We start from the raw sequence: 22,823 nt of genomic DNA on the forward strand, positions 1-22,823 counted from the left end.
GGGTAAGAAATGTATATATACATATACTTAGAGAGATAGCAAGCATTTATTAGAATTGAACATACAGTGCAATTCTTGGGGCCCTTAGTGCCCATTACCAAGTCTGCTGCATTGTTAATTCTTTGGAAAGGTCTGGAGAACATTTTTCCAACTCTTTAGAAAATCTAAATATAATGTTTGGCTGGTCATACAGTAGAATACTGTCATGTTACTGTAAATGTAAATAAGGATAATAATAATTCCTACCTCAGTTATCAGAAATTCTTCAAGTTATTTGTATTGTCCTGTACGTGACACCACTAGAATAAAATCAGGGGTGGATGCAAGTAGTGTTGCCCCATCTCTGCAGCTGCAGAACCAAAGGCTTTCTGCAATAGAACACAACCATTCTGTTGTTGGACAATTGTAGAATTCATCCGGAGAAAGTGGGGCTAATATAGAAGAATATTTTTGTCATTTCTCCCACTGTTACTCATTAATTCAACTTATAGATCAAAGTATTATACAAAATATAAGATATTGTTACAGAAATGATTTAGTGAAAAATTTGATTTCATAGATGTCATATGGAACAATCTCATAACATTAAAGATGCATTTTTAAATTTTGCTTCTTCCTACACTTAGCTGTATGCCATGGCTGCCAAAAAAGTCACTGTAATCTTCAACTATATTAATAGAAATAATGTTCAGAACCAGAAAGGTGGTCATCTAAGTGTACTTGCCAGATCATCACCTGGAACACTGGATTCTGTTTGGATCACCACTTTTTAGGATGTTAACAGGGTATATTTTTTTCCCAAAGAAGTATGACCAGAATAATGAGGAGATTCCTAAACCATATCATATGCAGATTGATTAAATTAACTAGGGAGAAGACTTAGAAGAATATTGTAACCATCTTCAGCATATCTAAGGGCTGTCATGTGGGTGGAAGGATTAGATTTATTATATATGGCACCAGTGGGAGAAATAAGACTAATGGGTAGAACGGGGATGGGGAACATGCAGCCTTGAGGCCACATGTGGCCTTCTCGGTCCTTGGGTGTGGCCTTTTGACTCAATCCAAGTTTTAAAAAAAAATCATTTTATTAAGGGGATTTGTGCTGTGAAGTTTGGATTCAGTCAAAGAGCCTCACTTGGGGACCTAGGGGGTCACACGTAGCCTTGAGGCTGCAAGTTCCCACCTCTGGGGTGGACATTCCCAGGAGACCTAGTCTTTAGAAAAATTTCCAAAAATTGGAACCTTTTAAAAATCGAATGCCTACTGAGTTCCTTTTAATCAAACAGGATCAAGTAGAAGCCAAATGATTTCTTGCTGGGTATGTTATAGAGGGGGTTGGTTGTGTTGGACTTAATGACTTCCTAAGGTCTCTTCTGTCTCTGAGGTTCTTTTCAACAATTACATGAAATCCAGTGTTCTCAAACTTACATTTCATGTTTGACTTCAGTTTATAGAGCTTGTCCATTTTTACTGTTGCTCTCTAAATCTTTGTTTCTCTTCACAAAGGTTTGTTTATTCAAATATGTCTTCATCTGATCAAAAAAACTAGGCCATATAGTAGACCTCAGGCCAGAGTAAAGTTTGAGACTTGTTCAGCCTTCTTCCTGATAGATGAAGTCTGTCTACAGTATCTATAGCAAATATTCATACAGAGTTCCCAGATATTTTTAATTCAGTGTAGTTATATTGCTTCATTGGTCTTAATATAGGCCTCATGTTTTCTCCCAAATCCAACTTATAGAAAACCTGAGAACAATTTACAATTATGCTTCAGCTGTGTTTTTGTCTGCTCTGTCTCTAGTTTGTTGCGCTAAAACAGAGAGGTCGTGTGTAGAATTAATTTAGTTCGATTCAACAAATATTTATTTATCATCTACTCTCTGCAGTCCATGCAGATGCTAGGCACAAAAATTTTTTTTTTAATTACCTAGTTCTTACCCTCAAGAAATTTACAATTTCAGTTTGTCCCTATTAATCTTTTAAAAGAGGCAGCTAGATGACTCAGTGGTTAGAGCACTGGACATTGAGTCAGGAAGGTCAGAGTTCAAATGTGGCCTCAGGCACTCAGTAGCTGTGTGACCCTTGGCAAGTCACTTAATCTTTGCCTTAGAGGCAGCTAGATAGTAGATAAAGCACTGGGCCTGGAATCAGGAAGACCTGAATTCAAATTTAGCCTCAGGCACTCACTAGCATTGTGACCATGGGCAAATCACTTAACCTCTGTTTGCCTAATCTACTGGAGAAGGAAGTAGCAAAGCATCCCAGTATCTTTGCCAAGAAATCCACCCCCAAAAAGTGGAGGTGACAAAGAGTCGGACACAACTGAACAACAGCAATGACAAAGCCTTTTTAAAATGTTTCTCACTTCGATAAGGGTCTCTGCATTTGCCAGCAATACCTGCTTCCTGCCAACCTTGATGCCAGGACCCCTTCCCTTGGGTCCATTTTGGGCAGCTTCAAGTCATGCATGGAGCCCCTGTGACCTTCATCAATTTTATATCTTTCTTAGTAAATATATGGTTTTTGTTCACTAATTATGTATGATTATCATTTCACTGCTGTATATATTTTCCTCTAAAATATCTCATTTGGGGAAGTGGAGCCCGTGTTCAATTATAACCTGTATTTCAATCAATAAAGTGTGTTATCAGCATTAATCTTGTAACAACCCATTTAAAAGAGGGAACAGGGCAGCTAGGTGGTACAATGGATAGAACACCCACCCTGGAGTCAGGAGGACCTGAGTTCAAATCTGGCCTCAGATCCTTGACTAGCTGTGTGACCCTGGGCAAGTCATTTAACCCCGATTGCCTCACCAAAAAAAAAAAAAAGATACAAAGACAAAAATGAAACCATCGCTGCCCCCAAGAAGCTTGCATTCTATCAGTGAAACAACATGGATATATAGAAATATATCCAACATAAGTAAAAGGTAATTTTTGAGGTGAAAGCAAAGCTTCCTGGGGGATCAGGAAAGACTTCATTTAGAAGGCAGCACTTGAACGAAGCTTTGAAGGAAACTCGGGAGTCTGAGGCACAGAGGTGAAGAGGGAGAGCAACAGCAGCAGGGTGAACAGCCAGTGTTAAAGACATGGGGGTGAGAGAGGAAATTATAAGGGTTTGAAACCATAAAGAAAGGCTGGGGGACTGTACCCTCAAGGCTAGGCCTCTCTGTGGAAAAGGTAGACAGATGTGAGAGAGATGATAGTACAGTTGGGAAGATTTGGAATTGGTCAAATGGCGGAACCCAAATAGTAATAGTAGGGTGTTAGCCTTGAGAATAGACTTTGTGGGAGACACATTAACTGACTTCAGGTATTTACAGGGCTGTCCCATGGAAGAGGATTTAGACTCATTCTGCCTGGTCCTAGAGGGCTAAAGTAGGAATTGTGGGTTGAATTTGCAGAGGCAAAATCAGGCTTGATGAGAGGAAAGACTTTCTGATGATTAGTGCTATTCAAAAGCACAAGGCACAGTCTCAGAAGTGATGGGGATCTCCCTTGCTGTGGTATAGTAGGAAGAACTCTGTATTTGGAGGCAGAGGCCTGGATTCAAATCCCAGCTCTTGGGGGCACTATATGCCCTTGAGCAAGTCTCTTAACCTTTGTGGGTTCAGTTTCTTCTGAAAAATGAAGAACTTGAATTAGAAGACCTCTAAGATTCCTTTGAGCTCTAAGTCTATGATTCTCTGAGCCTCTTTGGAGGTCTTCAAACAAAGTCTTTATAAACCACCTTTATGTTATATGAATGGGAGATTCCTGTTCATATGTGTGGGTGCTGGAGTAGATGGTTTTAGATGACCCTTCAGACTTTAAGATTCTGTGATCCTCAAAACAACCTTGGAAACTCACCTGCAGAAAAGGCAAGTGAACGCCCTGGGTTCTGTGGCTTGTAAGTGGCCATTCTGGAACAAGAAACAAGGTCTACTGACTCCTAGTTCAATATTTTTTTCCACTCTTCTATCCTGCCTACCTAATTAATTTCAGTTGCCTAGAAAACTCACTTATCTAGAATGCCTCAAGACCAACTCCACCAAGTAACAAATGTGTTTATATCATAAAGTTAAAAACAATGTACTATTTTAAATATTTTATTGCATGTCTGTGAATATATGAGAATACATCACTGTTCCTTGCTTCACATTTTCATTAATGTGTATTAATTTGGCATCCAGTCTTGTTGACCCTGTGACCAAATTTTTTGTAGGCTTCCTTTGGCAAGCAGAGATTATATCAAGGTGGCGGGACTTCGTTCTACTATAGCTTGGACAATAGCATCTCTTGCTGAAATCAATGTAAGGAAAAAATGTCATTGTTGTAAACAGGAATTACTTTTGGTTTGAAAATTAAAAATTTCAAAGATGGGCACAAGAAATATATCTTAATGCTTAATGGGGAAATAAAATTCACCACACTGGTACTCATCTCTATCCCCTTATTAAAAGCTATTTAGGTTATAGATTTTAGCAAACTCATTTAAAATATTCATTCCTGTTACAAACAAGAGTAAAGACAATTTCAGACTTTCTCATGTCATCTACTATTTCACAAAAACATGAATATTTGGTATCTGAAATTATATACTCTATTCTGTTCTTTTACTTTCCTGGTATAAAAAAAAAATATCTTTCTCTACACTAACCAACTCTAGATCATTTCTCTCCCTATCCCATCCTTTCCTCCATCTCCTTTCTCTATTTCTCATACTACTGAACACCCTTGGAGGAAATCATTCTATGGTGCTGACTGGGTCCACTACAAATTTGTTACCTAATTCCAACTGGGCCTTCATTGCTAATCCTTTTATACTTTAGACTTCCTTGATTAACTCACTTAACCCGTTTTGTCTTAGTTCCCTCAAATGTAATAACTAGCATTCATATAGTACCTACTGTGTGCCAGACAGTGTGCTAAGTGCTTTACAGACATCTCATTTTAATCCTCACACCAACCCTGCTGGGTAGGTACTGTTATTCTCCCCATTTACATTTGAGAAAACTAAGGCAGACAGATTTTAAGTGACTTGCCCAGCGTCACACAGGTAGTAAGTGTCTGAGGAGGGATCTGAACTCAGGTCTTCCTGACTCCAGGTCCAAGGCTCTGTCACTGCACCACCTAGCTACTGCATAAAACTTTCTACCCTTATCTTTCTCATAAGCCTCCGTCTGTCACCATCTGCCTGCTGAATATCTCCTGCTGGACATTCCACAGATATCTCAAACTCAGCATATCCAAAATAGAGTTTACTATCTTTTTTTCTCTCTATACCTGCCCTTTTTCTTTACTTCCCTGTTTCTTTCAAAGGTTCCACATCCTTCCAATCACCCGTGTTCTCCACCTGTGTGATCCTTGGTTATTCCTTCTCTCTCAGGACCCATATCCAATGAGTTGCTAAGTCAATCAGTCACATCATATTCAGTGCTCTGGATCAGCATTCTAAGTGCTGCAGATACAAACAAGGGCAAAAACATTGCCCCTGCCCCCAAGGGGCTCATACTCTAACAGAGGAGACGATATACAAACAACTCTATACTTGCAAATAAACACAGTGTAAATAGGAGGTCCAGCTGAGGAGGCCGGATATTAGAGGACTGACTGCCCATGCAAAGACGTCTCTCTATTCTCTCCACTCAGACACCGCTGCAGTTCAGACTCTCATCACTTCTTCCCTAGACTACTATGACAGCTGTCTAATTAGTCTGTCTGCCTTTGTCCTCTACCCTCCAACTCATCTACGCAGCTGCCAAAAGCAATGAATGAAAGAGTCCTGTGTTTAACACTTAATGATGACAGCTAGAGTTTATGTAGTACCTTCTATGTGCCAGGCACTGTGCTAAGTGCTTTATAATTATTATCTTGATTGATCTTCACAACAACCTTGGAAGATTAGTGCTGTTATAATCCTCATCTGTAAGATGAGGAAACTGAGGCAGGCAGAGGTTAAGTGACTTATCCAGGGTCACCCAGCTAGGAACTATCTGAGACCGGATTTGAACCCAGGTTTTCCTGACTCCAGGCCTAGTGCTCTATCCATTGCACTACCTTGCTGCCTCTTAAAACCCTTTGTAATCTGGCTCTAGCTGTTTATGGACTTATTTCACTTTACTGCACACACATAGGAACACATACCTGAGCTTCATTGTAGTTGGACTGGTCTGCTGGCTGTTCCATGTGCGTGTCAGTCATTCCATCTCCCCACTTTTTGCTTTTGCATAGGCTGTTCCCTGTGCCTGTAATGCCCTCCTATTGGAATGCCTGAATTCCTTCAAAGCTTAGTTGAAGTGCATCTTACCGACTTGAGGCCTTTCCTGATCTCTCTTGTTGTCAGTGCTTTTCCCCGGTTACTTTCCCTTTGTGCTGTATGTGTTTATCTGCATACTGCCACAGGAGACATAAATGTGGGTATTTCTCCACTATGACTGTCACAAATCACTTTTTCTTTCTGTAGGTTGGTGCAGTAGTTTTGGATCCAATGTGTGGACTTGGAACAATCCTGTTGGAAGCTGCCAAGGAATGGCCAGTAAGTTTTAAAGCTAAGTGGGTTTTTGACTAGTGCTAGAGCCATTTGGGCCACTGAGATTTTAAGTGATTGGCTCAGGGTCACCCAACGTGTGTGTGTCAGAGGCAGAACTCACACCCAGGCCTGACTGACTCTGAAGGCAACTCTCTGTCCATTACACCAAGGATATTTACATGAATACAGTTCTGTGCAGCCAATCCTCAATTATTTACAGGTAAATTACTTTTTTTAATAAAAATTATAGTACTTTAGATTTAGAGTGAGGTCTTTAAAGGTCATTTAATCCAACACCTTCACTGTACAGATAAGGAAGTTTATCACCAAAGAGGTTCACTGGCTTGCCCAAGGTGATGTGTGTGTGCAAGAGTGCAAGAATTGAACCCAGGTCTACTCACTCCAAATCCATGGCTCTTAGCTATAGCATATTTGTCATTCCCAAGATACCTCCCCTTCCCTGCAGTGTAATACAAACTACTGTAAATAGACTAATAAATAATTAGATAAATTTATTGTAGGAAAATAATTGCACACCAAATTATTATAAGCTTATGTATATAAGCTTTATAATTCTTCTTTGGTTGTTTTGCATACATGTATAGCTTATCTCTAATTCAATTAAAAGTGTCTGAAGCAGGTACTGTATTTTATTTCTCTTGTGCCTTTCATGAGACCTATTATAGTGCACAGTAGCAGGTAATGAGTTCTTTCGGAAGCAAGGCCTAATGTACTCCAGAACCAATAATGATTGGATTATCTGTTTCTTTTACCATTTTAGGAAAATGTACAAATGTTTGAAAAATTCAGTTCAACAAACCTTTGTTAAACACTTATATGAAAAGTACTACTATTTTAGATAATAGGGGTAGATATGTTCCTTACCTTAAGGAGTTTATGGTATTATAGGATAAAATACTTGCATAAGTAATGGTAGCATTAATATGCTTTTCCTTCCATATGACAATACTTGAAGATAATTATCATGTTGATCAATCAGCCAGCATTTTAAAAGGCCATTATGTGCCAGGATTTGGGCTAGGCACTGGATACACAAAGACGAAAAGGAAGTGGCCCCTGCTATCAGCTAACTTACATTCTAGAAGACTAAATAATGTGCCCCAAAATAACTGCAGGGTACTTTAAAGAGGAGTCACTAACACCCGGGGCATCAGGAAGGGCCTCACAGAGGAGGTGGTGTTAGAATTGAATTTTGAAAGAAACTAAATATTCTAAGAGGTAGAGAGGAGAAGGGTATGTGTTCTAGGCACAGGGAACAATCAGTGCAAAGACTGGAAGATAAGAGGTAGGTTGTTGTGTAAGGTGCAGGAAGAATGCTAGTTTGGCTAGAATAATGATTATGAGAAAGGGGGTGATGTCACAAGACTGAAAGGGTAAGTTGGAACCAGGTCATGAAGGGATTTCAATACCCAATGGTGGAATTCGTATTTGGTTTTAAAGGTAATAGGAAGCCACTGGAGTTTACTGAGCAGACAAGAGTCATACCTGTGCTTTAAGAATATCACAGTTGAATGGAAGATGGATTGAGTTGTGTTGTCTAAGCTAAACATTGTTGCTTCAGCCAATAGCACTATCTCAAAGCTTTTCACCATGCTGGTTGACCTGTTGTTGACTCTTTCCAGCTTTTCAATGTTGTTCCTAAAATATGGTGCCCAACACTGGACACAGTACCCCAGATGAGGTCCGACTAGATGAGAACACAGCAAGCATATGATACCACCTTGCCTTTGGCAGAGTAGCTCTCCTAAAGCAGAGTAACTTCATATTTGCCTTTTGGCTACCACGTCACACTGCTGGCTCATATTGAGAACCATAGGATTTCAGAGTTTGAGCTGAAAAGGACATAGAGTCCATCAATCAGGGGTTCTCAACCTCTTTTATGTCATGGACTCCTTTGGCAACAGACTGGTGAAACCTATGGACCATCCCTTCTCAGAAAGATGTTTTTAAATGTTAAATACATAGGATTACAAAGGAGACCAATTATATTGAAATAGAGATTTTTTTTTTAAACCTAGTTCACAGATCCCAGGTGAAGAATCCCTGATTTAGCCCAGCCCCTTTCTTTTCCTGATGAGAAACCTGAAGCCCAAGAGAGGGTAAGTGACTTGACCAAAGTCACCCAGGTAGTAAGTAGCAGAGTGAAAATGGGAACCCATGCCCTCTGACTTCAGAGCATTTTCCCCACAATATGGTATGGCCTTTCCACCAAAACCCTCCAGTCTTTTTCAAACAAACAGCTACTATTTGATTCAGCCTAACATTCTAACCTGTCATGATATTTTTAATCCTGACTCTGGCATGCAGTTTGGTATATATCTGTCCCAGCCTTACGTCATGTGCAAATTTGACGAGCATTCTTTCTTTGTCTTTGCCCAGATAACTGATAAAAATGCCATATACCCTCTAGCCACACCCCTGTCACTGGAACAGTCTATTAAAAACCTCCTCTGTTGACAGTGAACTATTTATGACTGTTCTTTGGGTCTGGCCATTCAACCAGTTCTGAATCTACTTAATCATTCCAATCTGCTGCCAAGTCTACTGTAATCTTGTCCACAAGAACAGAATGAGCAATTTTGTCTGATAATTTGCTAGATCTAGGTAGACTATTATCTACAGCAGTGGAATCAAATTCAAATAGAATCAGGGCCACTAAACCCTGCATAAAGATCTCTACAGTCATGTGTTGACTTAGAAAACCACAAACTAACATTATCTGTGTTCCATTGTATTATTTTTACTTTGTTAAATGTTTCCCAATTACATTTTAATCTGGATTAGACCTCTCTGCTTTATATTTGACACCTCTATCTACAATAACCCTATTAAAAAGGAAAGGAGGTTATTGTGGCATGATCTGTTCTTAAAAGTGATGCCATGATGCCCTTTGTGACTGTGGCTTCCTTTTCTCGATATCCTACTTGACCAATGAAGATTTTTATATTATATTGTTAACAGCAGCATTAACACATCAAAATGAATTTTTTTCTTTACTAATGTAGACATCAGGTTTTACTAATATAACATCAGGTTTTTTTTGAAACGTCCTTAGTTTTGCTAAATATGTGTTTTCCTCTTTTATTGTTTAAGAAAATGGAAATAGACTTGCTTAGATAAACAAAATATATCATAATTTTACTTATTCTTCAAAAATCTGTTTTCCTTCACAGAATGCCAGTTATTTGGGTGCTGATGTAAGTGACTCACAGTTACTGGGTGCTTGTGACAATCTGAAATCTGCTGGTCTCATGGACAGAATAGAATTATTTAAGTTCTGTGTAACAGGTAAGCTATCCAAAATACAAATGTAATCAAAATTAGGGTATAGCTTAGGGTCAGTACATTGTAAAGCAAAACTGATTTTCTATATGTTATTAGGAAAGCATATTTCTTAAGGAATCAAAAAGATTTTATCACTGGAATTTATACTGAATTCATCTCAGTATTATTGTAGTTATTAAAAGAAAAGAGATTGTAATATTCTTCAGATGATTTATTCTTGGGAAGTATCATTTGAATAATCAGCAATTTTTCCTACACACTTATTCAGAAGGGCAATCTGAGGCCCATTGGATATGTCCAACCCAGTGTTTAATGGATTTGAAAATTTTTTATAATCACATATCACTTAGAATGGATTTTAAAAGGAAAACAAAAGGCCAATAATTCATTGAATGTTTTTCAATAACTTTAGGACATGTAGTATATTTAATCTTTTTTTTCCCTCTTGCAATAATTCTGTGATAGCAAGAAATTACCAAACCAGTTGCATATTCAGGCATATAAATAAAAAAGTACTTGACCGTAGCAGAACTAGAAATGAGATTTCATAGAATTGTAGTGGTGTTAGAGCCCATAGAAGACGGGCCTCACACCCCAGGTCAGACTCTCCTCAGCAGTGTCCCTGACTGATTTTCTATAAGCATCAGTTGTAGCACTTCCAATAATGGAGAATTCACTACCTCACCCTGATCATTTTAATCAGTGACTTGGATAAATCCATAAATCATATGCATGCTTATTAATTTTATGGATGACACAAAGCAAAGAGGGATAGCTAATACACTTGACAATGAAATCATGATCCAAGAACATCATGAAAGGCTGGAGGGTAACGAGGAAATTTAACAGGTATAACTGCAAAGGTCTGTGCTTGAATTCTTTAAATCAGCTATATAAATGCAAGATAGGAAGATGATAGTTTGATTGGGAAATATTTTATGTGAAAAGAGAGTAGGGCTTTTAATGGTCTGCAAATGTTCATTTGGTAGTCCTGGAGTAATTTCCTTTTGTCAGACTACATTGCAAGTATTGTGTCCAGTTCTGGGCACCATATTTTTAAAGGAGAAATTAATGATCTAGATCCCATGGAGAAACAGATGCTTAGGATACTGAAGGGACTCAGAAATAGGCAATACAGAGATTTAGTTTAGGGAACTAGGGATATTAATTCGAGAGTCATTTATTAAGAGGGAAGAAAAGTTTTTAAAAGGACATGATAGCTGTCTTCAAATACTTGAAGTGTTCTCATGTAAAAAAGTAATTAAACTTATTCTATTAAACCCCAATAAAGTGAACTAGGACCAGTAAGTGGAAATTACAGGAAAGTAGATTTTGATTCAATATAAGGGAAAATGCCCTAACAATTGGAGATGGCTATATGGTACAGTTGGTAGTATGCTGGACCTAGAATCGGGGAGAATTGATTTCAAATCCTGCCTCAGATGCTTATGTATATGTTTGTATGACTGAGGGCAAGTCACTTAAACTCAGCCTCAGTTTCTTTATTTGTAAAATGAAGATAATACTAACATCTACTCCCCATGCTTGTTGTAAGGATACAATGAAATAATATTTTAAAATGGTTTGCAAACCTCAAAGTACTACATAAATACCAGTTGCTATTACTGTCTTTATTATTATTATTATTATTACTTTAAGAGCTATCAAAAATGTAATGAAATTCCTCCAGGATTAGTGAATTTTCCAGAATTGGAGGAAGCAAAAATGCTAAACAACCACTTTTCAGGGATCTTTTAGACAAAATTCATGCTTTAGATAAGGATCAAATGAAATGACTTGAGGAGCCTTCAGATAGTTCTGTGATCCACAAAACAATCTTTTACATTCATGAACACCTCAGACTATCGGGTTTTTGTTGTTTTTTATTTAGAGCTCCCATCCTGCAGATGGAACTGTCCAGCACATAGTTGTTGACATGAGACTTCTCTGTGATTTCTGTTCATTGGCTTTGGTTCTGCCTTCTCTGAATCTGCAAAACAAAGAAATTCTTAGTGGCACAATATGTACAAGAATGAGAATTACAGTAAATGGCACAGAAATATATTCATGATTTATTGAATCACTTCCCTACTTTGATGAATTCCTAGTCTCATCAACATAAATAGTTCTGTCTACTTGCACAGGTTGCGTCCCTACAACTTTACCACCTGTGCATTTTCTCTGGCTATCCCCCAAGCCTAGAACATTCTACCTCATCTCTGCCTCCTGGCTTCCCTGGCTTCCTTCGAGTCTCAGCTAAAATCCCACTTTCTGCAAGAAGCCTTTCCCTGTTCCCTTTAAAGCTGGTACCTTCCCACTGAGATTATCTCCAGTTTATTTTCTTAAATCTTGTTTGTACATTGTGTCCCCCGTTAGACTGTGAGCTCCTTGAGAGCGGGAACTGTCTTTTTCTTTTCTTTGTATTCCCAGTGCTTAGCACAGTGCCTGGCACATAGGAGACAATTAATGCTTGTTGCCTTTACCTATCTATCTTTTCATAATCTTCCATAGAGGTTCTACCCAGTGAACTGTGAAGGCTGTCTGCTGGTTCCTTTTTATATTTTCTGGATACTTATTTTTAAACATTGAGGCTGTTTCTTTTATCCCCTATTCTACTTAAATCTACTTTGTGACTTTCCATTGCCCTTTGAGACAGGTGTTATTTGGTCTTCTCTTTCAAACCCTCACATTTTTTTTCCAGATTAATCATACATTTATACATATATTCAGGATGTCCCAAAAGACAGTGCAGTTTACTTAAAACTGCACTAAGACTTTGGTACACATATGCATGTGCATTGCGTACATACATGTTTACGTATGTGTGTGTATGTAAGCTTAAAACTGCACTAAAACTTTTGGGACACCCTGTATATATAAATGTATTGTTAGCCTGAAGAAAAAAAACCCAGCAATTTGAAAGAATAAGCCAAATATAATCACCTGACTCAAATAGCATTGTAAAATAGAGTAGATTTAATTAGCTTAGGAGATAAAACAGTATGACTGTTTCAAAATAAATGGCTAGAAAATATAAAAAAGAACCAGCAGACAGCCTTCATAGTTCACCAGGCAGACTCTCTATGGAAGATTATAAAAATAGAGATAAATCAAATCAAAAAGTAGTAAGTGCCTACTATGGGCCAGCACTATAGCACTCCTACATATGGAAGTGTGTGTATATACACACAGAGATATATATGTATATAAGCATACATACTCACACATATAAATATGGTGTGTATATATCTATGTATGTTATACATATGCACATATAAATACAATATGCCTATATTTCCATATGTAAGAGGAGCCTTGTAAGTAGTCTGTGATGTTTCTTTTTCCAAAACCTGAACCAAATTGTCCATATCAGAAATCTCATTATGAGCTAGCGATTCAATTCAGCAAAATGTCTTTCATTGGCATTATCTATTTTTTTCATGCAAAACAGTATATCCCTATCTTTACTATCTCCAAAACGTATATTAATTGATCTTTTCCTGTTCTAAATCACAAGCATTGCTGCCTAGAATAGAGACTTGTCTATGTTTGATTACATAAAACTCTAACTTAAAATTCTAGCTAAGTCCATCCTACATCCCTAGGAAAACTATTTAGTTTCTTGGAAAGTACCAAAAAAAAAAAAAAAAAAAAAAACAGTCATTTTGGCTACTCTGGGAAGCTACTAAAGATAATCTCATGAGAGCTCCTCCCACAACAAGAAATATAACACTAGTGGGAAAAAATGAAAGCTACAAAAAACAATTCTCGAAAAAAGTCAACTATAGCAAAAAGGAATGTTTCACCTTTGTTTTTGAATCCCTGGCATGGAGCAGGTGCTTGTCACAAGAATGTTTAGGGTCCTTGCCAGCTAATGCCCCAATAAACCAGCATAGACTACTACAGATAGGCAGATAAGCTGCAGGTTATGCATTCACATGTGACACACATACATCATCAGTAGGTGAGAGACGTGTCTCACAGTTTTGCATATGACATGTATGTATATATTCTCTCCTCCTGAACTACACAATCCAGAGAGAGAATAGCAAAGAAACATATTTCTTGCAAAGTGGTTGGTAGGATCAGGTTGGACATGTAGCTTGAGAAGGTACATAATGAAAACAAAGAGGAAGCTTAAAATGTTACTGAGGGGAAAATGTGTCCTTATTAGCACAGCCATTTATAGTAGACCAAAGAAAACTGTACCTTCTTAGTCGGTCAATAAGCATTTGTTAAGGGCCTGTTCCATACAGGGCCTTATTAGATGGGATTAAAAAACAGGAAAGACTTCCTTGAACTGTTGAGATCCTCTGAATTTTTTTTTTTTGTTGTTATCTTCTTGGGAGGTGTTGAAGGAGAAGTTTGTGTTAAAGAGGCATAACACAGAAAGAAAAAGAAAAATAACAAATATGGGAAAAATAAGAGTCAGTTATGTTCTCCCAAAATTCCGCTTCCAACCTGCTTGATAAGTCCTAATTTAATGATTGAAGGAGCTAGATTTGCCTTCAAGTTTATGTAGTGTCACAGATGATTTGATGTACTACTTAAAAAAAAAAAAAGAAATGAATTGAAGAAAGTTTAAATCTACCATCTAATATATGTACACAAAATCTGGCATTTGAAATTGACACCTGTATTATTAATGAATTAGTCATTGAAAGATTAGATTGGCTTTTTTTTCCCCAAGATTCAACAAGTTTTCAAAATTTACAATGTTTTCCTGCCACTGAATTATCCTTTCATCATGAAAAGGAGAGGAAGGCTTTTACTGATAGGTTTTTTGATGTTTAACAGATTAAAGATTTAATTGTTTATAGATGCTAAGCTTTAGGTTTCCCTCAGTGAAATTAGAGTGATTAGGACTACCTGTATTTTGAGTTAAATAAGTAAATAGGGAAGACAAGGGCTTTTGGTAGCTTGGAATGGCTTCAAGTGAAACCTCATCTGTCAAGGGAAAGTCTTTTCGGAAGGGATAAAACCCAAACGCCTGAGGCTTCCTGGCTTGTGGAAGGAGCCCTGGATGTAGAGTGATGTATATTTGAACCCTAGCTCTCCCCTTCAAAAAGTGGAGGAAGGCCGTGTTATGGAAAATTTTACTAAGGAATTTATGTACTGGGGATTTTTTAGAGCTGGAAGGAGCACTCGAGGTAGATTTTACAGATGGAGGGACCTTTGGTCCAGAGACCTGAAACTACTTGTTCAAATCTATCCCTAATGTCCCTCAGCTCTAAAAATCCTAAGTATGCACATTCCTTAGTAAATTTCTCCATAATGTCACCGTAAACTGCCTTTCCAGCCTCACCCCATTATACTTCCACTCACATAATCTATATTGAAACCAACCTGAGTATACCCAGCTTACTCATTAACTAGAGATGCAGGTAACACTAATCTAATTTTGCTGGCGATACCTAAGGTTTAGGATCTGTAAACTATTACATTTATTTTTAAAAATCAAATGATTCCTCTTGCTTCTACAACTGTAGGATGCTTCAGTGATACAAAAAAATAATAATTTTGCAAACATTGCTTATTGGGGGAAGATGCAGACTCTATATTCTTGGTGTCAGTTTCAGATACCAAATGGCTATTGTCCCACAGTCACATTCCAGAAAAGCATTGAGGTGGCACAGTGGATATAGCACTGGACTTGGAGTTAGGCAGAGCTGAGTTCCAATCTTGCCTGAAAAACTAACAGCACATCCCTGGATAAATCACTTAAGCCCCTGCAGCTTCAATTTTCTTATCTCTAAAATAAGGATAATAATAGCATCTACCTCATAGGATTGTTGTGAAAATCAAATGAGCTAACCTATGTAAAGAAATTTGTAAACCATAAAGTGCTATCTACATAAATGCTATTATTAATTCCAAATATCAGACCTTGATTTCTTCTGTTCCTCCCACTTGAACTGCTTTGTCCTATTCTCTCCTTCTTCCCTTCCCCCTAATCCCATCTTTGCCTTTTGAAATTTTGCCTGTCATCTTTTATGGCCCAGCTCAGTTGTTACTGACAACTTCTTTCTCTTTTTTCTTTACCAGCTCGTGGAGCTGGGTTAATTAATGGGTTTGTTCCCCAAGGATCTTGTCCTTGGCTGTCTTATCTCTTCTCTCATTATACTCTCTAATTCGCCAGTTTATTCCCACCACATAAATTACTGCTTCTAGGCAGATGGCTACCAAAACTCAATCCTTAACCCTGACCTCTTAGATGGTCCAGGCCTGCATCTCTGGCAGTTCACTCCACTCATGTGGGCATTCCTCTGGCACATCAAAATCAAGGAATCTCAGATGAGACTAATTATCTTTCCTGCTAAACCTGCTCTTCCTACTGATTTTACTACTTCTGTCTGTTGCACCACCATTCACTCAGTCTCCTATGTATATAAACCTTAGTTTATCTTTGTTCCATTTTTCATACTTCTGCTTTGGCACCAGAAGGCAAACTAGGAATAATCAATGATTCAGTCAACAAACAAACATCTGTTAAGTGCTTAATATGTGCCTAGCAATGTGTTAGGTGCTGGTGATATAGGTATAGAGAATGAAACAGTCATTACTCTGAAGGAGCTTACATTCTGATTGGGAATATAATAAGCACATATATAAATATATACAACATATAGTTTGGGGTTTTTTTTGCTGTAACAAAGAATTGGAAATTAAGGAGGTAACTATCAAATGGGAAATAGCTAAGCAAGTTATGGTATGTGAAATTAATGGCATACTATTTGTACTTTAAGAAATGATGAAGGGGTAGTTTTAGAGAAACCTTTGAAGAGTTGTGTCAACTGAGGCAGAGTAAACAGCACCAGGAGAAGTTTGTACAATAACAACAAAATTATAAAGATAATCAGCTTTGAAAGACTTAAGCACTGATCAACTCAAAGACCAAGCACTGTTCCAGAGAATTTATAATAAAACATGCTAACACCCCATTTTTTCATTCGCCGGTTGGCTGAGTAAGATGGACTGGATTGGTGAGAGACTTGAGACAGAGAAACCAATTAGAAAGTCATTGCAATGGCAGTGAGTGGAAGCTGCAGTAAGGCAAAATTCAACCTCATTATAAGGGATAAAAAATTTCCCCACACTTATATCTAAGTAAAAGTCTTGGGAGGTAATTAGCACCCCCTTTAGTAGAGATCTCCCAGAGATGACCTCTAATGTCTAAATGTCCCTTCAACCCTGAGATTCTGTCATTCTGTTACTGCTATGAAACCTCCCCTGATCTTTCGCTATCCAGTTCTTTTTTTCTTCATCTGAAATCTAGGAACATATTCTACCTCTCTTTGACCCTTAGATTCTGTTTGTGTTAAAATACTTGTTTGTACATGTCTTATTTTCCCAATTAGATAGTAAGCTTTTGAAGACTCATAAACCCTTTCCCTCTATTCTTCATCACATGGTGCACATGATAGTGCTTTATATATGTTTGTTGAATTTTGAATGTTGAATGAATAAAGGTCAACCTAGACAGTCATCAGAAGCCTTAATCTGAAGGTTCCAGTAGTTAGTCTCCTCATTTTTCCTTTGAGAGATGGAGAAGAATGAAGCTCCTCCCCCCACATCCCATGTATCATGGTTCTGAAATGTAAATGTTTTTCCTATCTCTGAATCATCCTGCAGTCATGGAAAGGAGAGGACATTTTTTACTTATTTGTTTGACATTTCACAGTTTATAGATCCTGTTGTCCCAGCGGTTTAATGCACTCAGCTTATGCTTCTTACCTATCTACTAGTTTATAAATTGGGTTCTGTGTTTCTGTTTAAAGATTGTATCACCTTAGTTACAAGGAAGCTTTGTATTATCCAGCACAGGTGATTTATGACCGCACAGTCAAAGCACTTTATATTTTGAGAGATTTCTTTATGTTCTGCTTTCATGGGTTCAGGTGCTCAGAGACTTAAGCAGTTGTTGAATAAAGTAATAACCTTATTCAGTTCTACTAAGATAAACGTTGATGGTCTTACCTGAGTACCAATCCCTAAATCCACAATTTTTCCATTTTACTCTGATTTCTGACTTGGCCATCTAGAATTTTAAGTAGGACATGAAAACAGGTTTAAATTCTCCTTTCTTATTCAGTTTTGTTGAGTTGAATAGAATGCGATCGAAGAGTCATCAAGATTCTGTTTAGACAAGTTACACTTATCTGGGAAAGTGATCTCGGAGTTGGACCCTTATAGTTATGGGAAAGAGTAATGCAATAGAAACCTAGTGTTCATGCTTTAGAAGCTAATACAGCATGTCTTACATTTTTTTCTCTGTGGAACCTTCTGCCTTGCTGAACCAAAATCACAAAATCCAAGTTGGAAAGAGCTTCAAAGGCCATCTAGTTCAACTTGAATTTGACCAAGAATCCCCACTGTAGCACTCACAAAAGTGACCATCCAGCCTTCCTTTGAAGGGCACAAGTGAGGAGGAACTTAGTATTTCCTAAGACATTTCACCTATTTTTAAAGTATTCTAACTGTTAGAAAGGTTTTTTTTTTCCATATGTCAAGCTGAAATCTGTCCCTCTGAAACTTCTACCCATTGACTCTTAGATCTGCCCTCTAGAACAGAACCAATGTAATCCCCCCTCCATCTGAAAACCCTTCAAATATTTTGCTGATCAATCAGTCAGAAAGCAATTATTAAATGCTACAGTATGTCAAGTACAGTATGCTAAACTTTGGGGATAAAAAGGCAAACACTAATCACCCTTTAGTGATATGCTGTAGAATTTTGTCAATAATCAAATTCAGACTTAGTGACTCATATTTTGAATACATACTTTCTCAGAAAATTAAAATATTTGGTTTTTTTTTTCCAGTCCTGTGGTATTTTTTTGTTTTTTATAGTCTTTCGGAGATCACTGGCAACAGCTCAACAATCCTAATTTTATATATCTCTTCTTTAACTGGACTTGGTCATTGAACTCATCCTGTGCAATAAGGGGGTCTCTTACTTATCTTGGATATCACCTTCCCATTAATCATATTTGTTCTGTCCTTTCTAGGCTATTGTGCATTCTCCTTGGCAGAGAAAACAAAAGCAAAATTATAATTGAGCAGCATCTTCTTGCTCGTTCATCCATTTTCATCATTTTATCTTCCTCAAGCAGCAGTCCTGTCCTTTCTGTAATCATCTGTTCTTCTCTAAAATAGCTTAAAAAGCAAAACAAAACAAAACGAGAGAACTTTTTAGTGCCCTTGGCTTTACCCCTCAGTCTTGATTCATTCTAAACAGGCACTAGTGACATTATATTTTTAAATTTTATTTTATTTTGTTGGTGCCTTTTGTTTTTATATTATATTACTTCCTGGCATTAAATGCAGTATTCTAGACCCATGAAAGGAGGGAGATACATGTCAGAATATGGCTTTCCTCTCCCCTATCACATATATTCCCATATGACATAGTTACCCTCCCCTCTCTATCCAGGATTCATCATATTATTTCTGTCAGAAACTGTACACATATCATGTAAAATCATATACAAAAATGATCTTTCTTTGATGATTCTGGAATCATTTAAGAATGTTCCCCTTCCACAAAGTTATGAACACCAATTTTCATTTTATGGGGTTCAGGAGAAAAAAAACCATCCCTTCTTTGAATTTTATTTTTGTTTGGATTATAAACAGTAGTGTCTTATAATTTAATTCTTTTGATTTCTCTTTTACAGAATTGCCATTACATTCCGAAAGTGTTGATGTTATTATTTCTGATGTTCCATTTGGAAAAAAATTTAAATTAGGAAAAGACATAAAAAGCATTCTTCATGAAATGGAAAGGTAAGTATAATGTATTTTCACTGTTTGTGTTGTTTGGAGATACTGTTTAGACTTTATGGTCATTTCAATATGTGTCATTTAACAAGGTTTAGCAAAATGATCTCTCATTCTGTAATCTCCTTATTTGTTATGAGTTGAATCTGAGTCTGCCATAGCCATTTTCTAGAATCTCAAAGTTAAATATGACCCAACTAAAGCTAGATGGCTCAGTGAGTAGAGCGCTGAGCCTGGAGTCAGGAAGATCTGAGTTCAGATCCGACTTCAGACACTTAGTAGCTGTGTGACCCTGAGCAAGTCATTTAACCTCTGTGTGCCTTCATCCACTGGAAAAGGAAATGGCAAACCACTCCAGGATCTTTGCCAAGAAAACCCCATGGATGGTAATGTCTGTGAGTTCACGTAGAGTCAGACATGACTGAACAATTAAACAACAAATGTGCCGGGCACTATCCTAGAATATAAATACAACGAATGAAACAATTCCTGCTGATGAGGAACTTACCTTCTAATGGGATAGACAACAAGCTATGTATATACTGAGTAAATATAAAGAAATAAATGCGAAGTAGTTAGATATAAATAAGGTAGATTGGCGGGTACGCTAGCAGCCTGGGGGCAGAGAAGAGAGAATCAGGAAAGGTTTCATGTGGAAGGAGGTTCTTGAGAGATGTCTTTGAAGGGATTCTCTGAAGTGCATTTGAAGAGGAGCACGTTCCAGGCACGGAGGGGGGCTGCCAGCACCAAGACCCAGAGACAGAGCCGGAGGGTTACCTGGGAGAATTAGAGAGAAGGCCAGGGTCACGTCCGGTGAGGCTAAGGTCTTCAGGGCCGGCTCGTGAAGGGCTGCACAGTGAAAGAGCTGAAGGCTAACCAGCATAGTGTATACTTGATGGTCCAGGGAATGAGGAGCCTCCAGAGTCACAGGGCTGTATTGTGGAGGTTGGACTAGAGTGGTGAGAAAATCGAGGCAAGAAAACCAACTAGGAGGCTGTGGCGGTAATCTTGGCGAATTGAAAAGGGCTTGAACTAGCTTTCTCTGTGTGAGCAGAGAAAAGGGATCCGAAACAGAAAGGTATTTGAGGTAGAAACACAAAGATTTGGCAACTGATTGGGCATGTAGGGTGAGGGAGAGTGAGGACGATGTCACCAGCATAAGTGGAGCACCAGGACAGAGCAATGTCACAGAAACCTAGAGAGAAGAGAGTATCAAGGGGAGAGGGTGGCCACCAACAGTGTCTGAGGCTGCAGAGAGGTCAGTGAGCGTGAAAACTGAGACGTGACCATTAGATTTCACAATTGAGAGATCGCTGGTAACTTTGGACAGAGCAATTTCTGTCAAGTGATTCGGCTGGAAGCCAGACTGTAGAGAATTGAGTTAAGTTAATGGTACTGTCCTATCACCTTCATAATCTTTCGGTTTTATTCCTGTATAACATTTTAGAATCATGTGAATTGCCTTGTACTTTGCACATGCATTTATTGGGATGTAAGTTAATTTCGCTTGCCTTTTCTATAGAATAGAAATAGATAATTAAAGTGAATTTCATGCTGGTGAATTTGGTAACTTTTTTAATGGCTCTGCATTATAGAAGATCGTAACTAATTAGCTACGTCCTAGGATTTAAGTTGATAAAATTAAATTTTAACTTGAAAGTACATATAATCCTTTAAATAAAGTAATCTAGGTTTTATGTACCAAAATAAGAATGAACTGTTCATACCAATTCTATCTTCTTGTTACAGAGTACTTTGTGTTGGAGGGACTATTGTATTATTACTTAGTGAAGACCTCCACAAGTACCTACAAGATTACAAGGAGAGTAACATCACATGGAATTCCAGTAAGGACAACACCAATGAATTCAAAATTGTAAAGTATGTGAATGCTGAAGAAAAAAATAGAATTCAAGAGAATGTTTCACCTTCTTTTCAGGATGATAGACAAGAATGGTTGGACAAAAGGCCACTTTTTGGCACCCTGGTGCAGATGGAATGCCACAAAGTTAGCCTTGGAAGAACCGAGGCATTCATATCAAAATATAAGAAAATTCATGATTCTGAACTACAACAGCCTTCTTAATTTGTTTCAGATTATAAGTTTAGCAGTTTTATTTTAGATGTACATTGGTAGGAAACCAATGACCTTCATAGCAAAGTCCACAGTAAATTTTGCCACAGTAAATTCCATTAAAATTATTACACAGACATGAGCAGTGGAAAGCCCTGCCACCACTGAAGCTAATCTTCTCTTCTTCTCTTCCCTCCTTACCTCCTCCACAGTTTCCTTGAACTTACCCAAATGGCCAGTCAGCAAGGAAAATAGAACTACCAGGGTGTCTTTACCCTCTGCTTTTCCTGAGCCCCTCTCCTGGTTAGTCATCCAGAATCCAATGAGAGTACTTTAACGTTCACATGACTTCATTGAGATGGGTGTCACAATGCTATTCTTTCTGAGGAATTAGAGGACTACTGACCAGGCCTTATAATCTGCCCTACCAGTACCTCCTAAGGTTATGTTTGTAAAGCGTTTACCATGGGGTACATGGCACATAGTAGGTGCTTAATAATACCCTTTATTCTTCCCTCCCTCCTGATACCACCCCTGCTGTATCTGACCTGTTAATGTAACTTAAAGATCAACCGGGCCTTGCCATCTGCCATCTCTTAGGATTTCCATCCCACTGCAGCTTTCTTTTATGTGTTGTCTCCTCCCCAATTAAAGTGTGAGCTCTTTGAAAGCAAGGACAATCTCACTTTTGTATGAGTCACCCATGATTAACACACTTAGTGTCACATAGTAAATTTTTAATAAATGCTTTTTCATTCATTTCATTCATTTGTAGATCCTCACTTAAAAATGTCTACTTTCATAGTGTTTTGCTTATTAGAGATTTAGTGTTTTGTATTAACTAAAACATCTTTAAAAATGATATTATAAATGATAAAATTTAAAGAACTAGTGCTGATGCTCTCTCAACATATGAGGTGCAACTACCCTAAGCACTGTTTATTAGGCAGGCATTTCATCAAAAACAATAAAGATTTTTAATATTTTTAGTAGTTCAAATTAAGTATATTACAAGCAAGTATGATATAGCACAGAATGGATGTTTTGTATTATAGCTCATTTTATAAATATAGAAATTCTTATTTTCTTAAATGGCAAAATATTCTGTGAAGCTGATTTGATATGAATCTAGACTTTTATATACCCT

The 22,823-nt window shown here is 37.7% G+C and overlaps 1 protein-coding gene across 3 annotated transcripts in view; it reads left to right on the forward strand.

Annotated features, from left to right (window-relative positions):
- Positions 1 to 22,435, forward strand: part of THUMPD2 (THUMP domain containing 2) — a 43,457-nt gene extending 21,022 nt beyond the window's left edge. The window contains exons 6-11 of one of the 3 annotated variants that reach the window (XM_027865367.1): positions 4,210 to 4,297; positions 6,451 to 6,522; positions 9,711 to 9,825; positions 19,500 to 19,608; positions 21,352 to 21,449; positions 21,542 to 21,616. In XM_027865367.1, coding sequence (XP_027721168.1) covers positions 4,210 to 4,297; positions 6,451 to 6,522; positions 9,711 to 9,825; positions 19,500 to 19,608; positions 21,352 to 21,449; positions 21,542 to 21,546 — 487 coding nt within the window. In that variant the 3' untranslated portion in view covers positions 21,547 to 21,616. Of the gene's footprint in view, positions 1 to 4,209; positions 4,298 to 6,450; positions 6,523 to 9,710; positions 9,826 to 19,499; positions 19,609 to 21,351 lie in introns of all 3 variants that reach the window. The other 2 variants (XM_027865365.1, XM_027865366.1) reach the window with 2 other exon arrangements.
- Positions 22,436 to 22,823: the final 388 nt, after the last annotated feature.

Source organism: Vombatus ursinus, unplaced genomic scaffold, assembly GCF_900497805.2.
Source record: "Vombatus ursinus unplaced genomic scaffold, bare-nosed wombat genome assembly UNPS02014778.1, whole genome shotgun sequence".
Lineage (NCBI taxonomy): Eukaryota > Metazoa > Chordata > Mammalia > Diprotodontia > Vombatidae > Vombatus > Vombatus ursinus.